General features: G+C 55.4%; 4 protein-coding genes and 2 non-coding genes across 6 annotated transcripts; 4 read left to right on the forward strand and 2 right to left on the reverse strand.

Annotated features, from left to right (window-relative positions):
* The first annotated feature begins 235 nt into the window (after positions 1–235).
* LOC122169663 (calcium/calmodulin-dependent protein kinase type IV-like) lies at positions 236–7326 on the forward strand. Its single transcript, XM_042835988.1, has 11 exons — positions 236–333; positions 2960–3038; positions 3292–3354; positions 5241–5323; positions 5434–5506; positions 5743–5833; positions 5921–5995; positions 6259–6334; positions 6425–6551; positions 6808–6960; positions 7150–7326. The coding sequence occupies exons 1-11, from the start codon at positions 236–238 to the stop codon at positions 7324–7326; spliced, it is 1095 nt and encodes a 364-aa protein (XP_042691922.1).
* Positions 7327–9650: 2324 nt separating this feature from the next.
* Positions 9651–16235, forward strand: PWWP3A (PWWP domain containing 3A, DNA repair factor). Its single transcript, XM_042836011.1, has 13 exons — positions 9651–9911; positions 10181–10269; positions 10400–10470; positions 10842–11861; positions 12225–12344; positions 12780–12850; positions 13263–13339; positions 13573–13633; positions 14051–14126; positions 14233–14283; positions 14681–15114; positions 15538–15626; positions 15841–16235. Exons 1-13 carry the CDS (start codon positions 9855–9857, stop codon positions 15917–15919), a joined length of 2295 nt encoding a protein of 764 aa, XP_042691945.1. The 5' UTR covers positions 9651–9854; the 3' UTR covers positions 15920–16235.
* Positions 16236–16617: 382 nt separating this feature from the next.
* Positions 16618–16690, reverse strand: TRNAF-GAA. Its single transcript has one exon. It is a non-coding gene; the product is annotated as a tRNA-Phe (tRNA).
* Positions 16691–16876: 186 nt separating this feature from the next.
* Positions 16877–16950, forward strand: TRNAN-GUU. The gene has a single exon. It is a non-coding gene; the product is annotated as a tRNA-Asn (tRNA).
* Positions 16951–17164: 214 nt separating this feature from the next.
* Positions 17165–20077, forward strand: NDUFS7 (NADH:ubiquinone oxidoreductase core subunit S7). Its single transcript, XM_042836008.1, has 8 exons — positions 17165–17224; positions 17443–17479; positions 17641–17709; positions 17854–17971; positions 18702–18881; positions 18951–18997; positions 19711–19799; positions 19875–20077. The coding sequence occupies exons 1-8, from the start codon at positions 17209–17211 to the stop codon at positions 19970–19972; spliced, it is 654 nt and encodes a 217-aa protein (XP_042691942.1). The 5' UTR covers positions 17165–17208; the 3' UTR covers positions 19973–20077.
* A 508-nt stretch (positions 20078–20585) lies between these two features.
* GAMT (guanidinoacetate N-methyltransferase) lies at positions 20586–22581 on the reverse strand. The gene is made up of 6 exons (XM_042836007.1): positions 22298–22581; positions 21845–21990; positions 21676–21739; positions 21433–21500; positions 21247–21357; positions 20586–21077 (listed from the first exon to the last, which is right to left on the reverse strand). Exons 1-6 carry the CDS (start codon positions 22473–22475, stop codon positions 20937–20939), a joined length of 708 nt encoding a protein of 235 aa, XP_042691941.1. The 5' UTR covers positions 22476–22581; the 3' UTR covers positions 20586–20936.
* Positions 22582–22727: the final 146 nt, after the last annotated feature.

Here is a 22727-nt window from a genome sequence, read left to right on the forward strand (position 1 = left end):
GGGGGGGGGTGGGGGTATGATCTCCAAAAAGGCAGCGTACGTGTCTGGTGGGAAGGGGATTTGTGGCTGCGGATCCATCCCGCTCCGTAATCCCAAGGAGAACCTGCTGCCATCTGTGCACTGCCATGCAATGGGGGGGCCGTGGTGATGCTGGGGGGGCCGTGGTGATGCTGGGCTCTGCTCTGCCTGGCAGCTGGTGGGAGACTCCTCCCCCCTTCCCTCCCCCCCGGGCACCATGCCTTCCTCCAAGACGGACGGCGAGTATTGGATCGATGGATCCCACCGTGAGGCTGCCCTGGAGGATTTCTACGTCGTGGGCCCCGAATTGGGACGGTACTGCCTGCATGGGGGGGGGGGGGGGGGGGGAGTTGGAGGACAGCAGGAGGATTCCCTGCGTGGGAGCATCGTGCTCAATGGCTGCGTGCAGAGGGCTGGGTGCAGGAAGGGTGCAGGGGAAGGGATGGATGGATGGATGGATGGATGGATGGATGGATGGATGGATGGATGGATGGAGAGGGGCAGGGGGATCCCATCCTCAGGTGTGAGCTGGGCTTTGGTTGATCACAGTGCTGCTGCTGTGGTTTTGGGAGCACTCACTGAAGTCTTGCAGGATGTGGTTCAGGTTCCTCATGTGCTCTACGCTTCTCATCCCTTTGGTGGAGACTGGGTTGGTGGTCTCTGACTTTTGGCTTATGGGCAAGTGGAGGATGAACCTGGGGCTCCTATGAGGAGCCCCAGCAAAGGAGCACAACTAAGGATAAATCCCATCCCCGCAGGGGATTTATTCCCAGGATTTGTCCCACTTAAGGTAGGAGGCCCCATAGAAGTCCCAGCTGTATCCCCACGCCCACATCCAGCTCCAGGGCTTTCCCCACCACCAGGGGCTCTCAGCAACTGCTGGGGGCACAAACAGCAAACCCCCACGGAGGTTCCTGGGCTCTTTGGCCACCTGAGATGTGGGCTTTGCCAAGGCACAGGATGGTGCCAGGTGTGATGCATGGGCCAGGCTGCAGGAGGGGGCACGGCACGGGCATTTCTAGGCACGTCCCACCCAGTGCCCCATGCAGTGCTGTCACCCAGCAGCTCTCATGCTGTCGTAGGATGCTTGCCTGCTCTGGGATGGGGCCAGGGTCCTTGCAGACAGCCTTGCAGCCACGGAGCCGGGGAGCTGCTGCACATCGAGTAAAGCCAGAGCTTCCCATCCTTTGCTTTGAGCTGGAGGTGTAGCCAGGGCTGATGAGACCCCCAGCAGAGGGGAGCTGGTGGAGCAACCTGCATCCACCTGAGAGCCCCCGCAGGGTTTCTACCAACAGAGGAACGCGTGGGGCCACAAACAGCAGCTTGGGGATGAGTGTGCTGCCTGCACAGATGGACACGTGGTGGGGGGACAGACCCTGCCCCCGACCCCTCCGTCCACGCGCATCCCATCCGGGCTCTGGGCTGCGTTGCACCCACAGCGAACTCAGGCTCCTGGCAAATCCCATTGTTCGACATTTTCCAGTTCATCTGTAAAGCAAATGCAATTATCTGCCGTGGCTGTCAAGGTTGATTGCAGTATTTACTCCAGGCCTTAAGCAGCGGCCAGGTGGAGCTGCTGGCGGCAGGGTCCGGCTGCTGCTGTGATTGGGGACGCAGCGACGGCAGCAGGAGCACAGAGCTGCACTGGAGGAGTGGGGCTGAGGGGGCCGGTGGGCTTCAAATGATCCCTCGAGGAGTGGGCTGCAAATCATCTGTGCACAATGCGGTGCTGAAAGGGGATGTCGAGTGACGGGAGGGTGAGCGTGGTGCAGGGAGAGGGGGCACGGCAGCTGGGAAATGGGGCCAGCGGCACGGCCATGGGGCACAGCAGCAGCGGTGGTGCCTTGGGTTCAAAGCAAAGCTGTCTGCAGCTCTTCCTGAGCACAGGATGTGATGGGAAATGCTAAGCAAAAGGCAGAAAATGCTTCGGACATGCTCAAAGTGTGGGGCTGCCCAGCTCTGTGGGTGCTGCAGGCTGAGCCCCATGACGTCCCCAACCCTGTGCCGTCCCCAACCCTGTGCCGTCCCCAACCCTGTGCCACCCAAAACCCTGTGCCATCCCCAACCCTGTGCCGTCCCCAACCCCTCGCCGTCCACCCGCAGTACCCAGCTCTGCCGTTGCCATGGGAATGCAATTCTCCAGCTCAGCAGATGAGTTGCAAAATCCTCTCTCCATTTGTAAAAGCAGAGAGGTGGATTTCAGGAGGGCCCCCCGGGAGCTGCGGCACAGGGTCACCTGTGGGCAGCAATGGGCAGCAATGGGTCGTTGTGTTCTTGAGGGAGATTTCGGTGCAAAAAAGGGGTTCTTTGGGCTTTGACCTTCGGAGGCTTGGTGCTGACTGAGGATGGGGGGATGGCGTGTGCCTCGAGCCAGAACCTGAACTTGTCCCAGAAGGTGTCAAAGCCAAAGAGCAATAAAGTGCGGTCGATTACTCAGGGGGTGAGAATTAATCTGCTCCGAGGAGCCGGGCAGCGAAGATGAAATTGCAAACTAGCCCCATAATGGCCTGAAGAAATGGGTTGATTTCACCGTCCAGTGGTTAGAAAACATTATTAACAAGATCTGAAAGTGACGGGCAGCTGAGCAGCACGGTGCAGGCTGATGGGAGCGGTTCTTCCTTTGTAAGGCAGAGCAGTTCTGCACTGTGGCAGGTTTTGTTGTGTGATTTGGGGGGGGGGGGGGACCCTGGGATACCCGGGTTCCCACTGCGCACCCCGGGGAGCTGGGAGCGGGGGGGGGTGGGCTGCATCCTGCCCTGAAAGCCGCTTATGGCTTTAAACCGCCTTTAGGATTCAGTTTTAATTACAATGGCTTTAGTGGGGAAAGCTGGAACTGATGCGGGGTGAAGCAGCTCGGTGCTGGTGGAGGCTTTGTGAGGTGGGGAGGGGGAGTGGGACCCCCTGCCTCCATCCTGCCTCCAATCCTGCCTCCATCCTGCAGGGGAGCCACCTCCGTGGTGTACAGCTGCGAGGAGAAGGGCACACGTACCCCATATGCTGCCAAGATCCTGAAGAAGACAGTGAGTGTTGGTGGCACTGCGGGTCTGGGAGCGTGAAGGGCATTGGGATGGGGATGTGGGGACATGGGGATGTGGGGACGTGGGGACATGGGGATGGAGATGCCAGGCTCTGCAGTGCAGGGCTGGGGGGGAGGGGAGGGAGCACAACAGGCTCAAATTCTGGGGCAGATCCTGCCTCTGCAGTGGGCCGTGGGGGGCTGTGCAGTGGAACCAGCAGTGGTGGTGATGGATGTCAGCGGGTTCTGCTTTCCAGATCGACAAAAAGATCGTGAGGACGGAGATCGGGGTCCTGCTGCGCCTCTCACACCCCAACATTGTGAGTAGGAGGCCGCAGTGCCCCCATCCCAGCATGGCACTTGGTGAAGCCATCACCCCGTCACCCCATCACCCGGCCCCCTTGGTGCCCTATGGCACAGCGCAGCCCCGCTCAGCACCGTCCCCTCCTTTCCCATCACGGCACAATGGGGGCTCACCCCCTCCATAGCTGCTCCCCACCCCCACCCCGCTCCCCATCGCCCTCAGCTTTCCATCAGGTGAGCAATTTCCACCGAGGAGATGAAATGAGCACCGAAGCCAATTGCCCATCAGCGAGGAATGCTGCGAGGGGAGATAAGAGGCGAGGAGAGGGCGAGGGGCTCCGTGCTCCCTGCACCCAGCACTGGGGGTAGCAGCTCCTCCATCCCAACACAGCACAGGAGGGGACCACGTTTCATACATCAATAGAAACGCCATCAGCTTTGCTTTGTGCTCTCCCACACCCTTTGGGCACACGGGGAGCACCCATGGGTGCCTCGGTGCTAAGAGTTTCCATAGGGAGCCCCGAGCTGGCAGCTGCTGCATCTCCTTCTATACAACAGCGCCTTCGGTCCGTTTGCTAGCATTCAGCACCAACCTCGACGGTGGATGATAATAGGATTGTAAACTTTTGAAGTTAATAGGAAAATTATAGTGCTTCTGTGTATTATTATAATGCAGTCAGCTGCTGCTGGCCCTGCGGGGTATCACGGCTCGTCACCCGGCCTGCGAAGGTAATGATTAAAGCCCCATGAAATCCGCAGTGTCACAAAAGTCTTAAGAAGCGTGAAATGCTCTGTTTTCTGTCTTAAAAAAAAAAAAAATTGAAAAAAATATATATTGCATTTTTGACTTCTTTTTAAGAGAGAATCTGTTAATTCCAGATTCGCCGCGTGGGCACAAAGCGTTTGTGCAGACCTCGCACGGCATCTGAAGGGAAAATGATAAGGAAATGGAGATTGTTTCACGCTCCTTCCATGCAAAGCACTGCTGGCGCTGCTCCCCTGTGGGTGCTGCTCATGGGGGCCCCGGGTGTCACAGCTCCGGAGGTGGCATCGCAGCTGGGCTGTGAAATCAATGTGTGTCCCCAGCTCTATGAGTCGATAGGGCTGAAGTCCTGACGAGGAGCAGCCCCTGCCTCCCCCTTAAAGCATGATTAAGTGAGCGAGGCAGTTCCAGATCTGGGCTGAGACAAACAGGAGAGGAGGGGATGTGTGAGGGGTGTCTGTGCCAGTGCTGCCATACCTGGAAGTTATGTGGTGGGAGTGAGCAGGGTCCTATGGCACCAGCACAGCCCCGTCCCAATGGCACAGCCTTAACCCCAATAGCACAGCCCTAACCCCAGTGGCAAATCCCAATCCCAATGGCACAGCCTTAACCCCAGTAGCACAGCCCTAACCCCAATAGCATAGCCCTAACCCCAGTGGCAAATCCCAATCCCAATGGCACAGCCTTAACCCCAGTAGCACAGCCCTAACCCCAATAGCACAGCCCTAACCCCAGTGGCAAATCCCAATCCCAATGGCACAGTCTTAACCCCAATGGCAGAGCCTTAACCCCAAAGGCACAGCCCTGTTCCAATAGCACAGCCTTGACCCCAGTGCAAATCCCAATGGCACAGCCTTAACCCCAATGGCAAATCCCAATGAAACAGCACTGTCCCAATGGCACAGCCCCAACGCAATGGCACAGTCCCAACCCCAGTGGCACAGCCTTAACCCCAATGGCAAATCCCAATAGCACAGCTCCATCCCAATGGCACAGCCCCGTCCCAATGGCACAGCCTTAACCCCAAGGCAAACCCCAATCCCAATGGCACAGCCTTGACCCCAATGGCAAATCCCAATGGCACAGCCCCATCCCAATGGCACAACCCCATCTGCTGCCACCCATTCTCATCCCTTTCAGATCAAGCTGAAGGAGATCTTCGAGACACCCTCGGAGATTGCTCTGGTGCTGGAATTGGTGACAGGAGGAGAGCTCTTTGACAGGTAGGGGACGCAGCCCCAGGGGAGGGTGAGGACGGAAAGGGGCTGAAGGACACCCCTATGGGGTTGGGGATGGGGGATGAGGGCACGTCTTGACTGCTGTGCACCCACAGGATCGTGGAGAGGGGCTTCTACAGTGAGCGGGATGCGGCCCACGTGGTCAAGCAGATCCTGGAGGCTGTGTTGGTAACGTCTCCGTGTCCCCATTGTGGTTTGGGGGCATCGCTGTGGGTCTGGGAGCATCGCTGCAGGCCCAGAGCCGTGCTGTCTGGGGAAGGTCACTGCCACGCAACCTGGAAATGGGGTTTCCATGGCAACAGATAGGTTTTAAAAATGGAAACTCTGAATGGGAAACGTCCTTCCTCTGCTGCCCTGCTAAAGCCTTTCCTTCCTCCCCCCATCCCCGCCGTCTCTCTCCGCAGTATTTGCATGAGAATGGAGTGGTGCACCGGGACCTGAAGCCGGAGAACCTGCTGTATGCAGACCTGTCCCCCGACGCTCCCCTGAAGATCGGTGGGTGCTGAGCAGAGGGGCTGCACCCCGGGGCTTCCAAGCCTGGTGGGCACCCATCAGTCTGACCCCTGCTTGTGTGTCCCCAAGGTGACTTCGGGCTCTCCAAGATCGTGGATGAGCAGGACACCATGAAAACCGTCTGTGGGACACCGGGGTACTGCGGTGAGCAGTGGGGGTGTGGGGCAGAGGAACATGGAGGGGAGGAAGGGGGACCTCCTGCCTGACAAGTCCTCTGCAGTCTGCCCCACAGAGAGCCCAGAATTGGGGGCTGGAAGGAGATGAGGACAGGTGGCAAAAGTCTGTGATGCACGAATCCTGTTTGTCATCAGTCCCCAACACAAATCAGCTCCGTGCTGAGTTCTGCACGCAGGAGGCGCCCACGAGGGGTTTTCCTCCTGGATTTTAACCCCCATCTCTGCTTCCAGCCCCTGAAATCCTGCACGGCTGCCCCTACGGCCCTGAGGTGGACATGTGGTCGGTGGGTGTCATCACCTACATCCTGTGAGTATTGCATATGGGCTGTGAGCCCCTGGCTGTGCCGTGTCCCTGCGTGGGGGCCTGGGGGCACTGGGAATCCTCTGCTCCTTCCAGGCTCTGCGGGTTTGAGCCCTTCTTTGACCCACGTGGGGACCAATACATGTACAGCCGCATCCTCACCTGCGACTACGAGTTCGTGTCCCCGTGGTGGGACGAGGTTTCCCTCAATGCCAAGGACCTGGTGAGTCACTGAGCTTCAGGGCAGAGCTTGAGGCTGTGTGAGGCGAGTGGATCGGGTGTAAGAATGACGGAGCCAAGAGTCAAATAGAGCCAAATGGAGCGGTGTCAAATGCTTCTCTGCTCCTGTGCATCTGTATTCCTTGCAAACGTCAGGCTGTGAGTCCACCAAGAGCATTGCACAGGGGTTGGGTGCGGGGGGCACTCGACAAATGACAATTTTGGCTTGTTTTTTTTTTGCATGTTGAAATCGGCCGCAGGTCAGAAAACTGATCGTCTTGGATCCCCAGAAGAGACTGACGGTCTATCAGGCTCTGGAGCATCCCTGGGTGACTGGAAAAGCAGCCAAGTTTGCCCACATGGACAGCACACAAAAGAAGCTGCAGGAATTTAACGCCAGGAGGAAACTGAAGGTAAAACCTGACGGATCCCTCCCACTTTCCTCCTCTTGCACAAAACTTGTCCCATCCATGGGCTGCGCTCGCTGGGGCTGAGCAATCCCTGCTCTGAGCGGCAAAACGCCGAGCGGGGGCAGCCTGGGGGTTGAACCAGGTTTGTGTGTGTGCATCATTCCTACTGACGCCATCACGCTCTGCCTGCAGGCTGCCATGAAAGCCGTGGTGGCTTCCAGCCGCTTGGGCAACCACGGCCACCACGACTGCTCCAGGAGCCGGGGGGGCCCCCGGGGGAGCACTGAGGCCACCGCTGCATCCGAGGAGCTGGAGGCGTTCCCTGCTGTGCCCCAAATGCCCATCAACGGGGCGAGCTGCAGGAGCTGATGGTGCCCGGCTCCCAGCAGCAGCGCGGGGGGCTCTGGGGCAGCCGTGGGGATGGCAGGACGGGGTGCATCCCTGCGTGGTGTCACGGTGCTGCTGTGGCTGCTGTCCATCCCCACCCCGCAGGGAAGCAGCGCTGGCGACTCCTGTCTTCCAACAACCCAACAGCTTTGGCTGCTGTGGCGTTATTACGAGTGTCCCGGCTGCTTAAAAGCGAGGAGCAAACAGCAGGGAAAAAAAAAAGAAAAAAAGAAAAAAGGATTTCTTTCACCTTCCCAACAAAGGCAGCGAGTTGTCGCCGTTATCTCTACAACAGAGTTCTGTAAATAGTCCTCAAAGGCATCACTGCAGGGGGGGGGGTGGCCAGCAATGCGCGCTCAGTCTCCAGCCCCATTGCACCCACCAGCCCCACTGCAGAAGGGGGGAGGGGAGGGTCGGACCTCCCCCCAAAAACCGCCTGCCTGCAGCTCCTCGGTGTCTTTAGGTGGTAGATGAGCTCTGTTTGATTCGTGCTTTCGTGACGCTGCGGTTTCATTCGTCCTGGTGTTCGGTGCGGTGTGTGCTGTGTGGGAGCGGCAGGGCTGGCGGTGAGGAGGGCTGCCTTGGTTGTGTTTTAATGAAGAACAATGCAATTATTTCTACGGGGCAGCGTCAGGCTTTGTAACACGGTGCTGTTGTTTCTCCATTGGGGACGAGGAGTTTATACTGCATTTCTGTTTGGTTTTTTAAGACTAATGAAATCCGAGGACAAACTTCTTGAAAATGAGATTTTTTTAGGCATTTCTTTACCAAGCTGCAGGATGAACATTTGTGGATTTTAATACAGAAGAAGAAATGAGACAGGAAAAGCCATACTATGCGTGCTGGAGAGAAGGGACTGCAGACAAAAGGTACAGCTTTGCTTAAGCTGAGAGCTGCAATTGCAGACACGGTCTGGAGAGGGTTGGTTGGTAGATGCAGAGCTGTAACCAGGGATGCAGGAAGGGAAACGTAACACAGTGACTTTTGTACTTATTTACAGCACAAACAGAAATCCTAAGGATGACAGTAAGGGCTGATCCACGCTTTATTGTGCTTGTTTATGTTTAGGGTGCTCATAAAGCCAATTATAGAGGAGAGATCAGATGCATGAGAGAATGGACAAAGGAAATGATGCTCGTTTTTGTTATTTCCTCTCTTCCTTCCCTGCTTGAAGACAGGGGGCAGAATGCAGACTGCTCTGAGCTCTGCTCTCCATCCTGCAGATGTGCAAACCCCATGGAAGTGTCCATTCTCAACAATGGGGCCTGAACTTCACGTCTGCTATTTATTAAATCAGGTATTAATTCATACACTCTGACGTGAAGGACAGATTTAAAACATTGTGCAGGAGAAGGCCAGGGAGCTCAGCACAGGAGCAGGGACATCGCTCTGCCCTCAGACTGCTCCTGGTAGCATCACTGCGATAATGGGTAATAAAGTGTCATCCTAGGGAGACAACCCAGGGGAAATTGTAGCCAGAAAAAGAAGAAAAAAAAAAAGGGAGTTTGTCTCTTCTGTCAACAAAGTATTATTCCACAAACATCCGTACTTGGAGGTAGGGAAAGCAGTGTCAATCCTATGGGACACGCCATTTCGGTCTGTATGCTGTTTTCAGAATGTGTTTTAATAACTTATTTCTTCGGTATAGTGGTTACATTTTCAATATCGCAGGTATTTATAAAAGAGCATAGACAACAAATAAAAACATCTAACGTCCTAACGCGTGCTGTGTCTGAATGGCTGGAAGCCAATATGGCTGCGCCCATGCGGTACGACTCCTCTCCGGCTCTATCGGTCAATCCGTTCAGACTGGGCTGACTACCGGTCAATCTATTCACGCTGGGCTGAGGCCCAACGACACCAAGCGCTGGGTGCTGCCCTTCGGGCACCGCAACCCCACGGTGCGGGACTGCCGTGGGTTGCAGCTCCCGGGCCGCCCACGTGCTCGCAGCGCGCACGTGGCTCCGCCCCCGTGACGTCACCGCCTCGGCGGAAGCGGAAGTGACGCTCACTAGCGGAGAGGCGGGGAGTTCCTCCCGCCCTTTCCATTAGGGCGGAGCAAACAGAAAACCGGGCGCACTGATTGGCCGTGCAGAGAGGGCGGGAAGCAGGAGGAGCAGGGAGTCGATTGGCTGTAGTGCTGCTAGGAGCAGGGCGGCGCATGCGCAGGGGGAGGCGCGGTGGGCGGGAAGGCGGCGGGGTCCCAGCTGCGGGCGGAGGGGTGGGGCGAGGTGGAGCGGATCCTCCTCCTCCTCCTCCTTCTCCTCCTCCTCCTCCTCCTTCCCCTTCCTGCCGGGCGGAGGCCGCGGGCGTTCGCTGCTTTCGGTGCCGGGTCCCGGTAGCGGCGGTGCCGCCGTTTGGGAGTTAAAGCGCCGCGTGGTGGCGGTTGAGAGCCGTTCGAGTGCTGCGTTACGCCGCGAAGGGCTGGAAGGAGGCGGCTGGAGCGCCCCGAGTTCTGGTCATGCTTTATTCCTTTTACCTCAGAGCTTCTCCTTCCCTGTGTGAAACGCATGGCGAACCGGGGCTGCGTCCTGTGCCGCTGGAGGGGGCGGCTGTGGCCGGCGAAGGTAAAGTAAGGCTGGGGGATGGAGAAGGGTGAGGATGGCAGCTCCGGTGTGTGGGAACAGGGCTGAAATTGGGGCTGTGATCTACGCGAGGGGCGGGGCTGACGGCTCAGCTGGGTGCTGTCGGCTCCTGGGAGCGTTTGAGTCGGGAAAAGGGGGATATGTTGCAAAGAAAGCAACGAAATGCTTTCGAAAGTCGTTGTGAAGTCAGGCCTGTCCTGCAGCCTCCACGCACTCGTAAAGCGCTTGAAATGCCTCTTTTTTTCGTGTAGGTTTTGTCAAAGCATGGGCTTGCTGAGGATCCCCCTATCGCCAACGCACAGGAGGTTCTGGAGGTTGAAATAATCAGCCTAAAAGAGAGGTGGAGTATCTCTGTTACCGTTTTCTTTCTGCTCTTAAATGCAAGCAAAAAAAAAAAATGTGAGCTTTAATGTGAAAGCATCCCTGCAATCAGCAGAGTGACTCGCAGCCTCGTTCTGTTGTGTTTTCAGGGTCAGTGTGAAGCAGGAGGATGCTGTGCCCCTGGAGGAAGCGAGCATAGAGGACATCGTCTCTAGCTTAAGTGAGCATAGAGCATTTGTTGCCTGCTGCGTTTTGTGCTCAGAAAATCAGATCTTCAGTTTGGTGGAAAATAGTTTTGTTGTGTTTCCAGGGGTGTCTCCTGTGGTTTTGTCCCCTTTCTCTCCCCATTAAATCAGTGAAGATTGAAAATAGACTAGATGTTCTTAAGCCACTTGGGTTTCTCCTGAAGGAATGGGGAGGGAACTTGTGTGTATCTGCATGGCGTTGTTACCTTGTACTGTCTGCTTCTTCGCCTCAGAAATCACAGATGGTTTCGATGTTGCCTCAGGAAAAGGGTGTAACGTAGATGCAACTCTGTTTCTGGTACACTAACAAAGGTGGTTGTGCTTACTGCCTCTTCTTCCTCATCAGGTGAAAAGATAAATCCAGATGAGGCTGTGGAAGAACTGAAATATCGTTGTGCTCTTAAAACTGCCTTGGATTCCTTGGAAGAAAATGTACCAACCAGAGAAGAGCCACCTTCGAAGGCAGGGCCAAGTACTCGCTCATCCCAGGCCAATGGTGCCAGGTCTCTCTCGTCTTCCCCATTAAGCAGCTGTCAGCCACTCTCTAAGGAAGACTTGGAGTCTGAGAGCCTCAGCAGGAAAAGAAAGCAGAGAAATAGCCCCAACCTGAGGACTGGTACAAAAAAACAAAACCTGAGGTGCTCTTTAATTCCAGAGAAGAGTCCTGGAGCGAATGAAAACGGAACAAAACTCTCAAAGCGTAGCACTGGGGAGCTGTGCAACACATCAAACTCAGACAGTGAGAATTGCACAGTGCAGGGATCACCGCCGTTATCAAGAGAGAAAAAAACAAAGCCCAGATGGTTGAAAAAATCCCTAACGAGTAATAAAGCCTCACTGAAGCTAAAGGAGGAGAAATGTAAGCAAGGAAGGAGAGCAAGAGGTGCAGGATCGCCTGGGTCACTTCCAAATGGTTCCTCCAAAGGCCGAGGGCAGCCCCCTGCTGAGGGCGCTTCTGTGTCTGCATCCTGCAGCTCTGGCACGGCGCTGCCTGGGAGGAGCAGGGTGAGCACCAGGCAGCAGCCCAGAGCCCAGATGTTACTGCGCTCGTCTTCCAGAAATGCCTCTGTGTCACAGAGGAGCACTGGAAGCGAGAATAGAAACGGAGCCAAGCAGGTAAATGAGAGGAAAAAGGCAAGGAGTCTGAAGCAAGCGAAAGGAAAACAAGAGGTCGAGGCAGGAACGTCCTCGTCCAGGAAAAAGGAGTGCAGAAACAGCCCTGAGCCTTCAGCTGGGCTGTCTGACTGCAGGGTGCTGTCTGATGGCGTTCTCTCTCGGCTGCAAGAGGAGGAGGATGAGGATGAGCCGCCTGAGGTTATGGACAAAACAAAGGAGTTCCACCTGCCCGACTTTGAGGAAGAGGAAGGTGGGCACGCTGCTCTTAGGGTGTGCAATCTGCATTCCTTGTGATGCGCAGGCGCCGTTTATCACTGTAGCAGTTGTGTTTTTGTGGAGGTGGTTCTGGAGCTGCTGGGTTGAATCCTTCTGTGTTTTCAAGTCCTGGGGAATTCAGGTTATATAAAGGGACAGAAGGGGACGGAATCCTGAAAGCAGCATCCTTTCCTATGGCTCCTCTCCCTTTTTTTGCCTCACGTTCAGGCTGTTTACCCAGGCTGAGGTCTGTGTGGTGTTACAGGTGCCCCGTGGCTCCCCTTGCTGCGGGGTAACACTGCTGCTCTCACACTGGGGTGAGGGCTGTGCCACGCTCACAGCTGTGTTGCTGTTGCAGGACTGGAGCCCTCTGGGCTGTCTTCTGAGAGGGCGTTCTGTGAGAAGCTGTGTCAGCTCTCAGATCTGGTGGAGGAGGAGGAGGAGGAGGAAGAGCTTCCCAGCATTCTGTCTCATCAAGGTGAGGCATGGGTGGTATTTCCTTGAGACCTCAGCAGCATCAGCACGCCCTGTTGGTTTCTGTGTGCTGCTGACTTGCTGACAAGTTCTGGTAAACCCTGATGGTGAAACCTCATCTTTCTAGCAAACAAATCCAGCTTTGCTCAGGCTTGGGATAAAACGCCTTCATTGGGTGCTGCAGGAGGGCTGTTTGGGACAGCATTTCTTGCCACACAATGTGAAACTGGGCAAGGGTCTGAGATTTGAGACTTCTGAGCTTTTGTCTCGTATATAGAATATAATTTCTGTATATTCAGAGCTCTTGCCTTGTGTGAGGGCAGGATGTTGTGCTACTTCAGTTGGGATCTGTAAAAGCATCAAAGCAGAACTCGCTGGATGTTCCCTGTGTGATGAGGCAGCATGAATTCACTTTTCCTGCTTTTCTCTTTCCTTACAGAACCAGAATCAATTGACAAAGGGATTTTGGTGTGGTGCAAGTGGCAAAGATACCCATATTGGCCAGCAGTGGTAAGAGCAGCTCGCTGTTCACAGGGATGTGATGTTTGCTGGGGGCTGATGGGGAACAACTGACAGTTCTTGAGCCTTTCTTGCCCTTCTTGTCCTGTGTGGGATCTGTTGTGCTTGTCTGCTAAATCAGAAACTGCAGTGAAACCAAGGATAACAGAAAAGCTGCACATAATAAAGCACACGTGAAATAAATGTGGTTGGGGAGCGTTTGCTTCTGTTGGAGCAGAGGATTCCTCCTCAGCTCCTGTATCACGAGTTCAACTGCAGCCTTCTGTGAGGATTAAATAAATCCTTGGTGTGATAACAGAATGCTGCATGGGGTGCTGTGATGTGGGGCTCGTGGCAGGGCTGCAGGTGCTTCTGCTTGGTAAGGATGTGAGGCTTGATGCCATCAGCCCTTCCTCTGCTGCAGGTGAAGAACGTGAAGCGGAAGCACAGGAAGGCAAACGTGCTCTTCATAGAGGGCAACACAAGCGAGAAGAACAAGAGGTGAGCGCTGTGGGTTCTGCTCAGGTGCTGGGCAGCCTCCTGTTGGTGGGATGGCAGGGCTGGGATCAGGTGGGATCCCTCTGTTTTGGGCTCTGTTCTGTTTCCTCCGTGAGCTGTGCTGGGGAATTCCTCAGGCTGATTTTTGGGGATGGTGTGAAAGCCCTGTGAAGGAGCAGCTGCAGGTTTGGCCGCCTTCCATCCTTAACTTTGTTTTTTTTGTGTGTGTCACCAAGTTTCTCAGTGTCTCTTCGGAACCTGAAGCACTTTGACTGTGAAGAAAAGCAGGACCTGATTGTAAGTGCTACAAGTAACCCTTGGCTGCAGTGCATACAAAACATCTTGCATGCAGTGTGTGCTTACCCTGCCCGGGTGTCTGCTCTCACCTTGGCTGCTCTCTCCTAAGATCCTCTTCCACTCAATACATTTCTTAAACATAATTGTGTTGCACAAACTAGATTATACATGGGAATAGGCTCCTCCTTGGTCAGGTTATGGGTGCTGCTGAGAACGTGGGCAGTGGATGGGAGCTGGTTGTTTAGGGTTCCAACTGTGTTTTCACTTGTTTTCCACATATGCCAAAGCCACGCTCAGTGCTTAATTACAGAAACTGAATGGCAAGACAATATAAAAGAAATGAGGTGAGCTTGGATTAGTTGTTGCTGCTCCTTTGACAGGCAGCACTTAGACCTGTGTGTGGCTCCTCTCTTGCAGGACCAAGCCAAAAAAGACTATTGCCAGGAAATTGAGTGGTGCATTCAGTTGATTTCTGACTATCGGATCAGAGTGGGTGAGTGCTGTGTGCTGAAGGCAGCCAGACCTGCAGTCACAAACTGAGACTGCCAGCTCTGTTGCTGTAGCTGGACTGATAACAACCTGTTCTCTGGGCTTTTCAGGTTGCCATTCGTTTACTGGATCCTTCTTGGAATACTTTGCTGATGATATCAGTAAGTGAATTGGCAGGGAGGTTTCTTGCTGGGACTTTTAGGAGAGAAGCTTGGCTCTGATTTGGTACAAGGCTGTGGGTTGGGCTGGCAGGGCTCGCTGAAACCTGCTGTTGGTTGTGCTCTGAGGCTTTCAATCCCACAGTGGAAGTTGAGTGTAATCAGTGAGCTGGTTGTGAACAACTTCACATTGGAGCAAGCTGTTCTCAAAGCTCGTGTTCATCTCAATACATTCTGCAGTGTGATTTTGTTTTCAAGGCGAGTCCCTCCCCGTCCTTCAAGAGGGGAAGGAAAAGCCCTCCTCATCAAGAAAGCCCTTATTTGGGGTCTGCATATAAGTGCATATGCCAGAAAGCCCCTTATTTTACCTGAGTCCGAATGGTGGTGGCTTTTCTTGCAGGCTACCCTGTCAGGAAGCAGTACCAGCAGAGCTCAGCCCAAATGACCTTTCCCAACGTAGCAGAGGAAGATCTGGAGGACTCTGCGTTAGAAACTTCCCCTCAGAAGCCCTGCAGGAAGCTGCTGCCTGACAGAACCAGGGCTGCCAGGGACAAAGCCAACAAAAAGATCGTGGAGTTCATCGTGAAGACCAAAGGGGCAGAGGAGCACCTGCTGGCCGTCCTGAAGTGCAGGAAGGAGTCCAGGTGGATGAAGGATTTCCTGAGTTCCCGGCAGTACGGAACCTGCGTGGAAACTTATTTAGAGGATGAGGAGCAGCTGGAGCTGGTGGTGAATTACCTGAAGGAAGTGGCGTACCACGAAACAGACACTGCAGACCTCCGTCGGCTGCTTGGGGATGGAGTAAAATTTATTTTAGATGTCCTTTTGCCTGAAGTAAGTAAACGTGAAACACTGAATAAAGGGAATGTTGAAGTAGGTAACGTAGCTTAAGCTCAGTGACTGCTGGAATGATCTGGGTGGATTGGAGCCCACCTGCTGCCCTGGGTGCAGTTGAGCTCAAGGGGCTGGGCCTAAATTTGCTCCCTCAGGAGCTTTGCCTGGGAAAGCCTTGGTAAGGTGTGGGAGCAGATTTGCTGTTAAGAGAATCTTATTTTCCTTGTAAAAGCAGTGTCCTGGGTGTGCTGAAGGACAAATCTGTAGCACCTATTGGGTTTCCCTACAAAGGTGCATCCAGGTTTGCAAAGGGAGTCTCATCCCAAAGATGTCTCAGGCAATGAGCACGACTTCAAGCCTGCTTTTAATTTTGTAACTGAGGTTTTTCTTTTGCTCGTGTCAATGAACCAAATGCTTTTATAGGCTATCATTTATGCCATTTCTGCTGTGGACGATATAGACTACAAAAAGGCAGAAGAGAAATACATGAAAGGACCATCTGTGAGCAAAAGGTACGTTCCTATGTTCAGCATCTCCGGGTTTTCCTCGTTGGTTTACTGTCTGTGTGGAGCAGTGGGAAGTTCAGCACCCACTCCAGCAAGACAAGGGGTCTCATTTAAGTGCTGGGATGGTTAAACACAGAGTTCCTGCGACATGCAGAGCTCTGCAGAAGCTTGAACACTTTTGAGTTCTGCTTGGATTAACAGCCTTCCTCCTTGCTCTTAGGGAGAGGGAAGAGTTTGACGAAGAAATTCTGGAGAGGAAAAGGCTTCAGGCTGAGCTGATGGCTGCAGGCAGCGTGTGAACGGCAGCAAACGCTTTCCCAATTACACCCCAGCCTTGTTACATCTCCAAAGCTGCGGCTGTGACAGTGCTGCATTACGTTACCACCACGCACAGTTGTACCTACAGTCCTTGTTCTCACCTCTGTGCTGCTGGAAGTGCTGTGAGCTGTGTATGCTGCTGCTCTGTGCCCTTGATGTGGACTCGGTGGGAAAGAAGCCTCTGTTGTCCTCAGAAGAACGCAGGCTGGCGTTGCGGAGCCAAAGGCTGGGACAGGGTTGGCTCTTTTCCTTTATCTGTCGTTAAAGGTGTGAGGAATAAAATTGGTTCTGAGTGAAGCAAACTCAGTCCTGGCTCTTTGTGGCTGGGGGGGGAACCAATGAGGTCTGTGTGTTCTTAAAAAGAAAAAGCTGTTGTTTTTTTGTTTTGTTTTCCTTTCTAAAAGCAACCCTATTTTGCAGCCTGTCTTTACATAATGTTTTCCAGGCACGCTTTCAGTCGTGTTTCTTTCTCTGATTTGTACCTAAGCCCCGCTCCAGCTGAAGTTTAATGTGCTGCAGCTGTGTGACAGCGGTGATCAGTTGCAGAATGCTTAATTGGGGCATCACAGCGAAAGGTGATGCGTGTCAATAAACTCGAAGCTGAGCGCTGCGTTAAGAAATAAAATGGGGTTGGGGGGAGAGGAAGGGAATCGCCCTTTGCGGCGGCTCCAAAACGTTCTGCCGAAACCCGGGATCGAACCAGGGACCTTTAGATCTTCAGTCTAACGCTCTCCCAACTGAGCTATTTCGGCTGCGTGACAGCGGCGGCCCCCCACTTCCTGTCAGGTGACTCCGCTGTTGGGGGGGAGGGGGGACTGTAGGGGGGTTCGCGCGGGGCGGTGGAGGCGGTCGCGCCCCGCACCGCTCCGTCCGTTCCCGCAGCGCCCCGCCCGCCCGCATTCCCACAGCGGCGGTCGCGGGGCGGCGCCGGCAGCGCGGTCTCTGTGGCGCAATCGGTTAGCGCGTTCGGCTGTTAACCGAAAGGTTGGTGGTTCGAGCCCACCCAGGGACGGCCGCTTGGTTTTTGTTTCCTGTTTTGTTTTTTTTTTTAATATATTTATGTGCTCGGAGAGGGCGCTGCGCTCGGGGCCGCACCGGAACCTCGGATACACAGCCGCCGGTCGTCTGCTTTCTGCCGCTGCTCCGCGCCCAGCGGAACCTCCCGCGCCGCCCTCGCTTTCCACCGGCGCGTTGAAGCAGCGGACCGCGCGCTGCCGGAACGTTATGTGCGGTGCACCGCGGCCAGAGGTCCCCTGAAGGGCTGCGGGACATGGCGGCGCTGCGCCGTGAGCGGGGCCGGGGGGCGACGGGAAGCGGGGCGAGGCCGTGCGGGGCTGCGGGTGGGACCGGGCCGGGGTGCGGGATGGCGGGGATCCTGGGTGGCAGCTCTGGACTCAGCTCCGGGTTGGGACGCGCTGAACGCCGGCCGGGTGCGTCCCCCAACACTGGCTGGGGCTGAGCTCCGTGTGCTCTCCTCGCTGAGCTCCGTGTGCTCTCCTTGCAGGTCTCGGCCTCCCGCGGCGTGCCTTGCTGGCCTGGCGGTGAGCGGGGCCGGGGGGTTTTGGGGAGGGGGGCGGCTGAGGGTAAAAGATGGGGCTCCGTGGGAGTCCCATTCCCCCTCCCCCCGGCTCTGAGCGAATCGCTTTTGTTCTGCATCGTCGAGCCGGCTGAGATTTGGTGGCAGTGGCTCTCATTCCTGCAGGCCCAGCACGGTGACATCCCCTCCTGCTCAGCTGCTCCATCAGACATCTGCAGCCCAACATGCAGACAGGTAACCAGCCAGGCTCCTCTCACGGGGTGAAACCCCACTGCTGCTGGGAAGGAGCAGAACATCTCTGTGGGTTCCCTGGGAAGTGACATCTCGATGCTAACGCATTCCGTGCTTAATAACTGGGAGCGACCTGTTTGTTCTCAGCTCCATCCAAGCGCAGCCAAAGAGCTCAGCTGTTGTCCCGAAAAAGTCCTACGTCCCCACGAGCAGGGGGGAATACGTCATCACCAAACTCGATGACCTGATCAACTGGGCACGGAGGGTGAGTCGCTGCTGCTGTCTTAAAACACTTTGCTCTGTCAGTCACCTGCATGGCGTCTCTGCTTTCAGTGTGCCCCCCCCAACTCCTAGACATGAGCCAGCAGTGCGTGCTTGCAGCCCAGAAAGCCAGCTACATCCTGGGCTGCATTAAAAGAGAAGTGGCCAGCAGGGAGAGGGAGGTGATTGTCCCCCTGTACTCGGCTCTTGTGAGGCCCCATGTGCAGAACTGCATCCAGATCTGGGACCTTCAGTACAAGAAAGACGCAGAGCTCTTGGAATGGGTCCAGAAGATGATCAGAGGGCTGGAGCACCTCTCCTATGAGGAGAGGCTGAGGGAACTGGATTTGTTTAGTTTGGAGATGAGAAGGCTCCGGGGAAACCTCATGATGGCTTTCTGATACCTGTATAAACAGGAAGGGAATGGCTGTTTACAAGGATGTATGGTGATAGGACAAGGGAGAATGCTTTTAAGCTGAGATGGGAGGTTTAGGTTGGATGTTAGGAGGAAGTTTTTCCCCCAGAGGGTGGTGAGGCTCTGGCACAGGTTGCCCAAGGAGGCTGTGGATCCCCATCCCTGCAGGCATTCGAGGCCAGGCTGGATGTGGCTCTGGGCAGCCTGGGCTGCTGGTCGGCGACCTGCACACAGCAGGGGGTTGGAGCTGGATGAGCATTGGGGTCCTTTTCAACCCAGGCCATTCTGTGATCCTATGACCCCTCTCTCTCCACTGCAGAGCTCCCTGTGGCCGATGACGTTCGGCCTGGCCTGCTGTGCTGTGGAGATGATGCACATGGCAGCTCCCCGCTACGACATGGACCGCTTCGGGGTGGTGTTCCGAGCGAGCCCCCGCCAAGCCGACGTCATGATTGTGGCTGGCACCCTGACAAACAAAATGGCTCCAGCCCTGCGAAAGGTATGGATGGGTGCCTCGAGGGGGGCTGCGCGTGGATGGAGAGCGCTCTGATCTGTCTGTGTCCTGCAGGTCTACGACCAGATGCCAGAGCCTCGCTATGTGGTCTCCATGGGAAGGTAACGACCTTAAGCTGGGTGGGGGAAACCATGTGGCTGAGGGGGAGGGAGCTCCATCCTTTCAGCCCTTTACAAAAGGCTTTGATATTTAACGAAATAAAGTAAATCAACGTTTCTTCTTGGTTAGGAGAGTATTTTGTCAGGTCCCTCTGAACTGCTGGCTCTTTGCGATGAAAGGTTCTGTTGGTTTATTTGTGGCTGTCTCTGTAGGCCTCACTATGCTCAAAATCTCAGTTTGCTTTTGGACTTAATGTTTCCACTGTGCAGCATCAAATATGGGATCTGTGGATCTCTGGCTCTGAAGCCACAGTGTTGGCACAGCAGAACTGACCCGGTGCCGCTGGGTCTGAGTGCAGCTGAACTTGAGGATGGATGGGACAGAATGAGTTCTAGAAACGTTCTTTGTGCATGTGACAAAAAAAAAAGAGGTTTTGCAGTGTGCAAAGGGGCTCCTCCACATCTGCTTCGTAAGAGCCATGGAAGTGGTTGAGCTTGGTCTGATTCAGCTCAGAACACACGTGCAGCCTGCCTCCCAGCCAGGTCCCATCGGTGGCACACAGCTCTGTGCTCAAACTGAACGGCCCCCCTGCAAATCCCAGCACCCAGTCCCCACAACACGCAGAAGCACCTCTTACCCTCAGGTGCCAGCTTAACGTTTGCCTTTGCCTCTGCTAACGTTTCACTGAGCTGTGCTTAACAAACACCTTTTGCAGCTGTGCCAATGGCGGGGGTTACTACCACTACTCCTACTCTGTGGTGAGGGGCTGCGACCGCATCGTACCGGTGGACATCTATGTGCCAGGTAGGAGAGCAGCCACGGCGCTGGGTTGGAGCAGGGCTGCCATGAAGTTGGTGATGCCACCTCTTTCCCCCTCAGGTTGCCCACCCACGGCTGAAGCTTTGCTGTACGGCATCTTGCAGCTTCAGAAAAAAATCAAACGAGAGAAGAAGATTCAGATCTGGTATAGGAAATAGGCTCTTATTTATGACCTCCCCTTCACTGCCTGCGGCACCTACTTGCTTTCTACGCACAAAGATATCCGTTTTCACAGGCCTTCCAATAAAACTGTACGTGGTTAAGATGCTGCCCTGTCTTTAATACACTGCTCTTATCCTGAGTGAAATAAATGCCTGGGAGAAGGGAGGCATGAAACCTTGGGTTGCTCTTTGGCTTCATTAGGAGTTGCAGCTGCCGAGTGTGGTTGGTTGCTGCAGGAGGCCTGAAGTCCTCTGGCTCAGGTAGAACACACAGCTCTGCTGTAGCAGCTGGGCTGTGCAGGATTTGTTTTCCTTTTCACAATGAAAGCAGCTCAGGCACTGGATCCTCCCCCAGCTGCAGGCTGCTGTCAGTGCTGGGGTTCTTTATGGGACCAGCACACACCCAGGGGAACCCGTGGTGTCCATGAGCTCAGCTCTGCCCGCTTGTTTCTTAATTCCTACAAGGGATGGAACACACCTCGATGTGTACAGCAGAAGGAATTGCATCGGTCTGGCAGTGGATGTGTTGTGGGAACCCCTGTGCTGTGCACCCATATGGTCTGCAGTTACAGGCGCGCTTCGAAAGACAAAAATAAATTGCTCAGAAATAGCCTTTGTGTATTTCAGTCTGATTTAATGGATTTTAGCCCTTCTGGGTAGAGAGGGGGAACGTCATTTATGAATTGTATGAGGGTCGTAAGAATCAGAGCTTATTAAAACGGGCATCAGCCAAAAATATGAGGGAACTTTCACTGGAAACTCATGGGAAATCCAGTTCTGAGGAACGTGCCTCAAACTGCCCCATCTTCCCCATTCCTCCTGCCTGGCCTGGCACGTTTGGCTTCTGCACGGAAACGGACCCCCCCGATTTCCCAAACAATTGTTTTTAGAGTAAAGGACAGCGTGAGCCCCTTTGGATCAACGCTGCGCTGCAGGTTTGCAGCCGCAGGGACCTTTTTGTTCAGTGCTTCACCACGCGGGGGGTGATCATCCGAGGGAAGGAGTAGTAGCGGCACTCCCGGGGGGGCACCAACTCCATCACCGCCGTGCTGATGTTCTCCCTCCTGAAGCCAGCCTCCAGCAGCTGTGCCACCTGAGTCTCCTGCAATAGAAAGGGGGGGGAATCACCCAGCCGTGGTCTCAGCCATCTGTGATGCTGCTGGGCTGGGGGCGGGGGGCTGTGATGCTCCCCCCTGAGCTCTCAGCCCTGCAGGTACCTGCAGGAGGGTCCGTGCTGGTGGCAGTGTGTGCCCCCCCCCCCCCCCGGCCGCCTCAAACAGCTTCTCTATGTCGCTGTACTTGCCCTTCAGCAGCTCCCCCCATGAGGTGAGGTTGCAGTAGGTGAGGACCCCCCCGGGCCGCAGCAGGCGGAAGGCATGGTCCTGCATTGGAGAGGGGGGTCAGAGGCACCACACCGATCAGCTGCCTCACCTCCCACCCCGCTCCTGCTGCCCTACCTTGATGAAGGCAAACTGGTGCGTGTGCCAGGTCTGTGCAGACAGCGGGTACGTGTCATATAGGATTCCTGCACAGGGAGAACAGCAGGTGTCTGGGAGAGGCCCCTTGCCACCATGGGGTTCCCCTCCACCGCCATCTTCTGATTTGTCCCCTTTACATTTGCTCCCCCCTCCCTCCATGCCTCTGGACCCCCATCCTCCCCCAGTCCTAGGGGTCAGTGCCTGCACCCCCCAATGTGTTACCAGAGAAGTGCCCATCCGGCAGCGTTGGCACCACGTCCTCCCACAGCCCCTTCAGTGGCACCACCTATAGGGGGAATAGGACAGGGGGGGCTCAGTCCCACACCTAGCACAGCACGGCACAGCGCAGCACTGCATGGCACAACCCAATGTAGCTCAACACAGCACAGACCTTGTGTGGCTGCACCCGCGCCCACTCCTCCAGCCGCTGGAACACGCCGTCGTTGCACTCCACGATCCAGTGCTCCTCGATGTTGAACTCCTGCACTTTGGTGGCAGCAATGGCCATGCCAAAGCCCACCTCCAGCACACGGCCACCTGGCAGCAAGGGGTTAACACTGGAAGCCTTCCCCTGGTGTTTGGCCTCTCCGAAGCCCCTCAAGCCCCCAACATTCTCCTGCCTCCCCCCTCACTCCCCGCCCGTTGCAATAGGAATGCACAATTGCCTGTAGCAAAGCTGTGATCACCCCCAGTTCGGTGCCAGCACTGCAGGCAGGTGGCAGCCCCCCTCCTCCTCCCCCAGCCCCTTTTAGGAATATGTCACCACTGACACAATAGCACAAGTGTCACCATTCCCCCCCCTGGGCTACCAATGCCCCCCAGTGCCACTCGCTGTCCCCATTACCCCTGGAGGCAGCCACGGTTGCCAGTGAATGCATGTAGGGGGTCTCCCAGCGTTCCATCACCGGCTTCCCCAGGATCTCCAGGTGGGTGTCGGGGGCATTGTAGGCAGCTGTAGCCTCCCGCCATGCAGCCTTGCAGTCCTCACCCTCGGTGAAGATGGGAGCTGTGCCTGAGCTCATGGCTGTGGGAGAAAGTCCAAGGGCTCGCAGTGCAGGGGGAGGAGAGGGCTCACAGTGCTGTCCAGCTTTAAATAGCCAGGGCTGGAAAAGAGCTGAGTGTGCACCTCCTGCTGGGGCCCCTCTGGGGTGAAAGGGTATCGAGGGGTGGTGCATGCGTGGGGCTGGGTGCAGGGGGGTGGATGAGGGGTGTGGGGGCTTGGGGAGAGTGCTGGGGTGTAAGTGGCAGTGTGCAGTGTGCACTGTGCATTGTGT

Source organism: Centrocercus urophasianus, unplaced genomic scaffold (genome assembly GCF_019232065.1).
Source record: "Centrocercus urophasianus isolate 14NV4802_14NV808 unplaced genomic scaffold, USGS_Curo_1.0 seq_56, whole genome shotgun sequence".
In the NCBI taxonomy this organism is placed as follows: Eukaryota; Metazoa; Chordata; class Aves; order Galliformes; family Phasianidae; genus Centrocercus; species Centrocercus urophasianus.